The sequence below is a fragment of the Pangasianodon hypophthalmus genome, chromosome 4 (genome assembly GCF_027358585.1).
Source record: "Pangasianodon hypophthalmus isolate fPanHyp1 chromosome 4, fPanHyp1.pri, whole genome shotgun sequence".
NCBI lineage: Eukaryota > Metazoa > Chordata > Actinopteri > Siluriformes > Pangasiidae > Pangasianodon > Pangasianodon hypophthalmus.
Genome location: NC_069713.1, coordinates 15,451,220 through 15,460,146, shown reverse-complemented (window position 1 = coordinate 15,460,146; position 8,927 = coordinate 15,451,220). Strand labels below are relative to the sequence as shown.

The 8,927-nt window shown below is 39.2% G+C and overlaps 1 protein-coding gene across 1 annotated transcript in view; it reads right to left on the bottom strand.

Moving 5' to 3' along the window:
- Window positions 1-1,385: 1,385 nt before the first annotated feature.
- adam19a (ADAM metallopeptidase domain 19a) overlaps window positions 1,386-8,927 on the bottom strand; it is a 75,526-nt gene continuing 67,984 nt past the window's right edge. Inside the window, exons 18-23 of the mRNA XM_034303978.2 lie at window positions 8,340-8,448; window positions 7,762-7,906; window positions 5,280-5,370; window positions 4,833-5,075; window positions 4,082-4,269; window positions 1,386-1,909 (exon numbers count right to left, since the gene is read on the bottom strand). Coding sequence (XP_034159869.2) covers window positions 1,855-1,909; window positions 4,082-4,269; window positions 4,833-5,075; window positions 5,280-5,370; window positions 7,762-7,906; window positions 8,340-8,448 — 831 coding nt within the window. The 3' untranslated portion in view covers window positions 1,386-1,854. The remainder of the gene's footprint in view (window positions 1,910-4,081; window positions 4,270-4,832; window positions 5,076-5,279; window positions 5,371-7,761; window positions 7,907-8,339; window positions 8,449-8,927) is intronic.

Here is an 8,927-nt window from a genome sequence, read left to right as displayed (position 1 = left end):
GCTGTAAAAAATATCCCATAAACATTTCTCCTGCTTATTGAAACCGATAAAAAGATTCAATATTCAAGGTCAAGGGAAATGGTGAGGTGATTTGAGGTGTGTCTTATTTCAACATTATGTTCAGATAATGTGAAATATTTCTGCTTTATAGGGTATTAAACATAACTAAGAGAAAGAAGGAAAAAAAAGGTTATCACTAGTACTAAAATTATTCTTATTAAATAATTCAACACAACACTAGCTGGCTGACTAGCTTATGTTTTTTTTTTTTTTTTCAAAAACTTATTATTAAAAGTCAAATTAAAAACAGAATTACACCTTTTTTTTAGTGAGAGAAATCTGATTGTTTTGTCCAGTTTTTGTATATTTTTTGTATGAGGCATTTCTTGTTCACTTTTTCAGGACTGTCCAGTCACCAAATCTGACTTAGTACATGTAAAAGGTAGATTTAAATTGATGTTTAACGTTTAACTTTACCTGAAAATCCAGGATATAAAGCTGCCAGTTGGCTAACCAATTTATTTCCAACCTCAACCTTATGACTTGACTTTGTCTGCAGTCTGGAGATGTAATAAAAGTGTTTACTGACCCCTCACTTGAAGCCCATCATTAAACAGCAGCTTTTTTGCTGTTAGTAGGTCAAAAGCTTGTGTATCCCTGACTTATGTTCCACACTCTTACTTTTTATGTCGCCTTACAGCTGTCTGGAAAGCGTCCACACATACCCATTTAGCTATCCTGACTTTTTATGATGAGACACTTCCTAGCACCTGTTCTTGAATCACACTTCTTGTATCCTACGATTAGTATCCAGCATCTCAGCAAACATGCCATATTTCACTTAGATCACATCACTAACACAGTGTCCTGCCTTGGGGCCTGTTTGGGCGTCTTGGTAATGGCTTGGAAAATGTCGACGTCAATAAATCTCTCCTGTGTGTGCCCATAGCGAGCTGTCCCACCGGACCACTCCGAAGCCTCGTGCTCTCCAAATACATTACTCTCTGGAGAGATAAGATGACGGCTTGTAGAAATTTCATTTTATATTCGCCGGAATCCATTATGGAGTGAGTTTGTGCGATGCACAGCTCCTCCTGGTACTCCCCACGTGCTCAGTTATTCTTATCTGTTTGTTTTCTCTAAGGAGTTGAGGCTGGGGTTTGGCACAGTATGCCTGCCTACGTGTGAAGTGTTTTTACAAATGTGTGTTCAGAAAAACGTCACCATCATTGTTTGGTATTTGTTCTGCTTCACTCCGTATTAGACATCCCTGCTGTTAATTAAGGAACATCTTAATCTCCAACATACGCTTTATACAGTATGCTTAGCATCTTTCAAATTTCTTTAGATATACACGGCAATCTGAATAAACCTTCATAAACAACTACGACAACACAGTTTTTAATAAAAACCTATAATGGTGCATTTTATATAACAAATGCAAAAATACGTACAGCAAAGGACACATTAGATTGACATTCAAACATAAATTCTTTGGCAAATTAACACACAATTAATAATAGTAATAAAAAATGTAAACACGACAATGACATAACACAACAACAACACTTCATACAAGAAAACTGTAAAGTTAAAAAAAATCAAGGTTTTGGCAATGTGATGCCCCATACGAAGCATCTTGTCTAAATCTGCATTCTGATCCATGCAAAATCCGGTCCCCTCGGACACTGGGCTGGATTGTACTCAGGCTTAAATAAGCGAGGCCTAGAATGTCCCGGCCTTAGCACCGTACATTTGTCCCCTGCTTTTCCACAAAATTACAAATCTCCCAATGAAGGCCTTTATATAGTGCAAATAGGCTGGCTGTTGTCTTTAAAGTTGATCCTATGAAGGTCATTTTCGAAAAGGGGACTGCGAGACTGTGTTTGGTTTGGGTCCTGGAACAGGTCTGCAAGGGAACAAAAACATATAAATAAAACATATAAATGCTGTTTTCCTAAGAAGGACTTTATTAAAGTGTAAAACTCAATATTCTTCTTACTACTTATAAGTGCATGGATACTTTTCTGTTGTTTTTTTTTTCTGTGTAACTGAAATAATTTGTTCCTATAGCCGCTGTTGGAAATGGCACACTGTGTATTTGCTTTATAAAAGATTTAAAAGTGTGTGCACACTCTCTGGTTTCTTTCCTAGATTTGCTGTTGACATTTTATGATGCACCACATAGGTGAAGGATGTGATTATTGTGCATCTTTCAGATGCCGACCTTGGCGCTGTCTGAACTCAACCGAGCCATTCTTTTCACTCACGTCCTGTTTATTCCCATGTCAACTGAGGCAAAATAATAATCATGCACTGTGTGTACCGCCACATGTAAAAATCGTCCAAACACAAAATGGATGTCCCAACAAGCTTATCAAAATAAAATCCTGTTCTCCCAATGTGTGGTTGATTTTTCCAGGTCATGATTCTGCTGATCATGAATTGCTGTGGCTGCTTCACAGCCTAATTCATATTTCATTGCACAGTATTGATGAGTCACTGCCTTTTGCACTGATATGAGATTTGCTTTTCAATTTCTTTACTAGCAGCTAAGGTTCAGATGCAGGTAGTGAAAAACTGCTCCTTCTGTGAGAGAGGGCAGCTTCTACACAGAGCTTCAGTCCTCCACAGGGAGACGTAAAGCAGTCTTATCTATGCGCTTAAGCTCTATATGCAGTGGTGACTGAGCTCTGAGGATTGTATCAATGGACATGTGGAAGGATAAAGATCAGCTGAAGGTTTGAATGGAGGTGCCGATGCATCTTTTTAGTTAATACCGGGTGCTTTTGTGTTCGAAGATAACAAACTGACCTGAGGATTATAATAAAGCATTGGCTTTCGAGTTATCTGAGCCTATTCAGTGGTGTTTTGTTGCAGTGACAGAATATAAAATAAATACAGGAGATTAATCTCCTGCATTTCCACCAAGGTTCTGCAAACTTTTGCGGAACAAAAGAGTTTAGAAACTAAACTTTTGAGAACTTCCTGGATGAGTTTCTGCTTTGCATTTCCATCACATAGCAGGGAAGAAGAGCAGTATGTAAACAGAAGTGTCAAACACTGTGTGTTGGTTGCGACATATCAGCAAGCGACAAAATTACAACATGAACACGTGCCACTTGCTGTAAGAAGCATTCCACTAGGAGCACGTATAAATACACTCCTGTGATGTTTCTACTGCTACTTGTGTTAAAAATACAAGCATGTGGAGAAACGTCTAGCTTTGCGGATATGCTTTTAAACACACTTTAGTAGAGAGAGTACTTTTTGATCCCCAAGGGGAAATTAGTAATTACACTGGTTAATCACAGGTTTTTAAAAACGTGAATAAGAGGGTCAGCCACTCCTGAACCTTGCATTTGGCCAATTAGTGACATTCAGTACAGCAAGCTGCAGCAGGCAGCAGGCACTAAAAGGTTCCTGGAACTACACCCCAATAACTAATACTCACAATTTCTAGTGAATATGTCTCAGAAATGTTACAGGAAAAATGCCAGGCTTAATCGGTATCTGTAGATCTGGATGCGGACCCAGCAAAGTATTTTAATGAACTCAACCAAACACTTGAAAAAAAATACTGTAGCGGAGCTGATCAACGTATGAAAAAAAATGGACTATAGTTTGGTTGGTTTTCTAAACATGAACCATTGTGGGCCTGTAGAAGATTCTGTGTTTCTCTGTACCATTTATGTAAATTATTGAGCTGGAGACATAAAGCGTGACATGTCTTGTTACATGACTTGCTAAAAATAAAAGTCGATAACAAAAACAGAATGTTTAATTATGAGTGGACAGAGAAGTATGCGTGCCACTGTGAAGCAAAAAACATAACCACTTCCAACTGATGTGTCTTATTTATAGCTATAATGCATCACTGATGGTTAAGCATTAAAAGGTAACTGCTGTCATTGTCATGGACCTTTGTAAGCAAGGAATTTAATTAAATACCCCTGGTCTAGAGTGCTGGGACTCAATGACATTGGCATGTGCAGTACAGTTTGCAGTACTTAACTGGGAAAATTGATTTCCGAAATACTTTAAAATATCCATTAACTTTGGTATGCTGAGGCTTTCTCACCTGAGTGCTCTGAGAGGAGGAATGGCGGTGACCTTGCCCACAGGCTTGGGGCCCACCGCAGAGGGCATCATCACCAGCAACCCCCCGGCTCCACCGGAAGGTTTGGCCTGGGCTCCGCGGCTGGGGCTCACAGGGAGAGGCCTCTGTGGGGGTGTGGGGGAAGGCTTCGGCTGGACTTCTGATGCCATCTGGAATTAGAGGAAAAGACAGATATAGGAAAGGGCAGAAATATGACTCAGAGCACCTGAGATAAATGACTGCACCAATAATTGAACTAAATTATATCATTCGACCTGAGCACCATGTTGATCACTGACATACTGCTTAGCAACTGGGACATAAAAAGCACACCAACAAATGCATACTAATGCAGCCACAAAGACCTGCATCTGCTTTCTGTAGCATTCATAATTATGGGAGATGCAAATCAGATCCAGCCATCCTACTATAAAACAACCCACCGGCTTTAATAAATCACTGCTGCACTAGTGTAACAAGCTCTTCTAATGTGATGAGTTTTTAACACAAACATTTGCCCTCCACAGATTTTCCCTGCTTTCATACATCTGGTTCAATTCATAAAGGCCTTGATGATTCACATATAATCGGAGCGTGCTAAAGTATAGCTGGAGCTAATAAAGCTCAAATCTATCTTATGACACAAGTGGAAAAGTAATCTCTGCGTGTTTCTGCCAAAGTGCTTATCAGTCCGTACACATAAAGGAGGAAGTGTGAGGACTGGGGTTTTTACCAGTGGGCTGCGTGTGGGGTTGAGGGGCAGGGGTTTCTTGGGAGGGCTGAGTTTGGCAGCAGTAGGACTACACTTGGCTTCCTCCAGCGGTTTGCTGACGGGAGGAGGAGGCCGAGGCACTTTGACATCACGTAGGTGGGGGGAGGGGGCGGGCCGGAGGGGACGGACAATGTTGACCGGCTGGGTGCCATTGGAGGCGGGGCCTGGTCGCAGAGGGAGCACTTCCTTACTTGTATGAGGTAGCTGCAGAAAGGAATACGACACAGTGATCCATCAATACTATACAAGTATTGTTTAATGCTACACCAAACATCATCTCCATTATTGGATAATTTCACATTTTCACACAGCAGACAGTATTTAGTAACAACATGAATGTGTGATAATAATAATAATAACAGTAATAATAATAATAATAATAATAATATACTTTGTGGTTCTTTGTACCTTAAGATTGGCGCTTTTGTTGGACGGTCCCACTACCTTCAGATGGAAAGCTGGGTTCAAGTGTCCACTCTTCCCCTTGGAATTTTCATGTCTGGTAAAATAAAATCGGACACAAATCTCTTCAACAGAAAATAACTACTTCTGAAGGACATTCTGTCTATTTTAGAGTGCTCTGTGACTGCTGCTTTTTTATTATTAAATTTTTTAAATTTTACAACTAAGTAGAAGTCCAAGGACAAACACTGAACAGAAAAGACTTTCAAAAGACAAAGCATGTTGTGAACATGTCTAGTCCATTTTTAGGACTTTAGTTTTTGCAGGCGCAAACAAGTGATAGTATAATGCTGTGGTATTGCTACTAGGGCTGCAAGTAATCTTTACATATTTCATGGTTGCTAATTTTAGATTAGATTAGATTAGATTAAACTTTATTGTAATTATGCAGAGTACAAGTACAAAGCCAATGAAATGCAGTGGTCATAAACAGACATGCTTACACTGATGTGGACAGAGCAGTGCAGCAGGGGGTGTGACATTCGAAATTCATCGTCTGTGTGTTATTTTAAACCAATATTGGTCCAAAATTGCCCTGATATTACCTCCTTCCATGACCCGCTTAGCGAGGTCACAGTGCCATAATGATGTTTTGCTGACTTGCTGACTGTGAAACTTCTAAGTCCTTTCCCATTACTTACAACCCGGCTTTGTGGATATAACCAATTAAAGTCACCCTACTGCAATATAAATCGCTATTTTTATGTCTCTAAAAACATACCACTGAGCAAATGATTTTATCCGTAACTGTAAAGAACAAACAACTCAGTTGTGGCTATTAGTCATCCAGTTGTTTCTATCGGCTAAAGATCAACTCGTGTGGCCTTTTTCCCTTTTGTCTCACCCCTGTGTTCAAACACCATCTGTGTCACTAGCCAAGGGCCGACCGGCCGTAATTGTTGGGATGGGGGTCAGAAAAGACACTATTATTTATTTGTCAGTAGGAACTATACATACAGAGGTGTGTATTTGGGAAGTTTTCACAGCTCAGATACGTGAAAGAGTAAATCCAATAATTTCCGGGAGCTCATCACAACTTTATACAGCCCATTGTGTTTGTGCCTACGACAAAACGGCAGAAAGTCTTTGGCTGTTCAATAACACAGGCTGTGTTGTTTCTCTCATATCTTTTTTTTTCATTCCGTAAGTGTTTAAATGCGCGGTGATAGAGTGCTGAAAAGAGTTTAAACTTTAAAAGCTCATGGAGGAGTTATAACCAGCGGCACTTTGATAATTGACATTTTACACCTCATGCATGAAAAGTGGCTTCACACACTCTAAGCTCATTTTGTCTGATTAACAAGCTTTTTTTAAGTGGTAATCCATGTTTATAATAATCTAATGGTCCAGTACAGGCAATCTGCAGCATATATGAACTGATGTCACGATCCCTGTTTCACGTTTAAGGACAACACCCAGTGTTTTTGTAAAATATGCTAGTAACAGAACAATAATTTTGGCCAAAACAAGAAATGATCAAAATAAGATTTAATACAGCTAAATATCATGTTTTTGTCACTTTGTTCATGAAAGCAGCAGGAGTTGTTATTTAAATATCCAGGTGAAGTCTATGGGAGAAATCTAACTGTATATCTTTTTGAAAAATCATTCTGAGTCACTGATGCGCAATTTTGCTTTAAATGGATTGAGAGGAGATGATTTCACAGCAGCATGTTTAGTCATTATGTATCCATTCATACCCAACCCCTTCTTATAATGACTCCATTTTAATACTGAGGATTTATCTGCCACACCCACAAACTTCAACACCATGACCTTATTCCTTATTATTGCATTTGCAAACTGGGTGAGAAGGTGGATTATAAGACTTTTATGAGATACAGACTAGGGATGCAACATAATTTGAACTGAACAGATAATGTGTTCTAAACAGATACTAATACAGATGTGAATAGGAGATGCACTATTCATGTTCTTTTTAAAAAGCTTTACATTCATATGATCATGTGAGTAACCAGATATGAAACTCACTGGACAAAGAAATAGCACAATTTTCACTTTCAGTGTTAATGTGAATGTGAGTTTTTGTGCAATGCATTTACAGGTTTCATTCATTCATTCAAACAGCCTGGTCAGGGCCACAGTGGTTTAAATAAGGCTAAAAACCCATTCTGGTTACCGATAGAGATATACAGATACAGATAATAATACAGACAGGATACAGACCAGAGACAGACCAACATTTTTCAAAAGGTTGCACACATGTATCAAAACCCAATAAAGACCATATTTAATGTGACTTATACTTTTTTTTGATATAAAGCCTCTGTGCCACATCTACAGAACAGAATCAGAGTGTCCAGCGTCATTTTATTACTCTCGCCAATCTCATGATGTCTTTTTCAATTGCTAACACTTTTTTTTTTCTATACAAGCATTTTTATTGCACTGCTGATGGTATGTATACCTGTTGTTAGCCTTGCTCTTCTCCCTCTGTGAGAGCCATTTGTGATAATAGGAGGTCTTGATTTTGATGCAGTAAAAGGCGATGAGAACAGCAGGGAGCAACACCAGAAAAGCAAAGAGCAGGCCGACAACTAGCCCCACCTGGCCTACGTGCGCACAGCAAAAACAAAAAATTTTCAGTCAGACATGAAAATACCAATTTCACTGAAAAGTGCAGAGCTCTAAGTATAAAAAATAATAGAGTGCAGGAAAGCACTATACAGGTATAGAGCTACAAAATACTGAATTATAGATTACTGAGAGATTTTTTTCATTACATATTGAACTGAGCCTGGGTCACAATCAAACTGAGATGGTCATAAAGAGAAAAAACTGAAAGGATGGAGATCAATAATGATGGTGCCATTTTGATAAAAGGTGAGTGTGTTTGTGTGAAAGGGAAAGACAGGAGAAGATAGGAGACTAGATAGAATAGAGACAAAATAACAGATAGAATCACTAAATGTTTTTGAGAGACGGGGTAGAAAGAAGCTAGAGAATGACGGTGTCGCTGGAGGGAGGGAGTGAAGATGAGCTCACTGTCATACTGCACCGGTCCACTGTCCACGCTGCCTCCCAGCCCTGGTTTATCACAAAAGGGTGGCGCCCAGCCTCGGTTACAGTGGCAGTTACTGTTGCTGTTACACACCTGCATACAAAACAGCACCTTACACTGAAGAAGGACAAATGGAAATCTCCTGCTTTCACTTATTGCTCAATTTAATTCAATTTTATTTGTGTGGCAAGTTTAACAATAGTCACTGTCACAAAGCAGATTTACAGAAATCCAGATATTGATTTAGAGCCCTGATGTGCAAGCCAGAGACAACAGTGACAAGGAAAAAGTCCCTGAGACGACATGAGGAAGAAGCATTAGAGGAAAAAGGGAACTCGGTCTCTTCTGGGGTTATGAGGACAGGCAGACACACATCAACAAAATATTTTTTCTCCAGTTTTCTATTCTTCTTTAAAGTGCACACTGTTGCTTACTTGAACAAGTGCCACTTCTTGTTAAAAAAAAAAAAGAAGGTATATTGGCAAGCACCCTTAAACATGTGATGTGATTCTTTAAAGTGTTCTCTGCTTTAATGGCTGATTCTAGGACAAATTTGTTTACTGGCGCTAAAT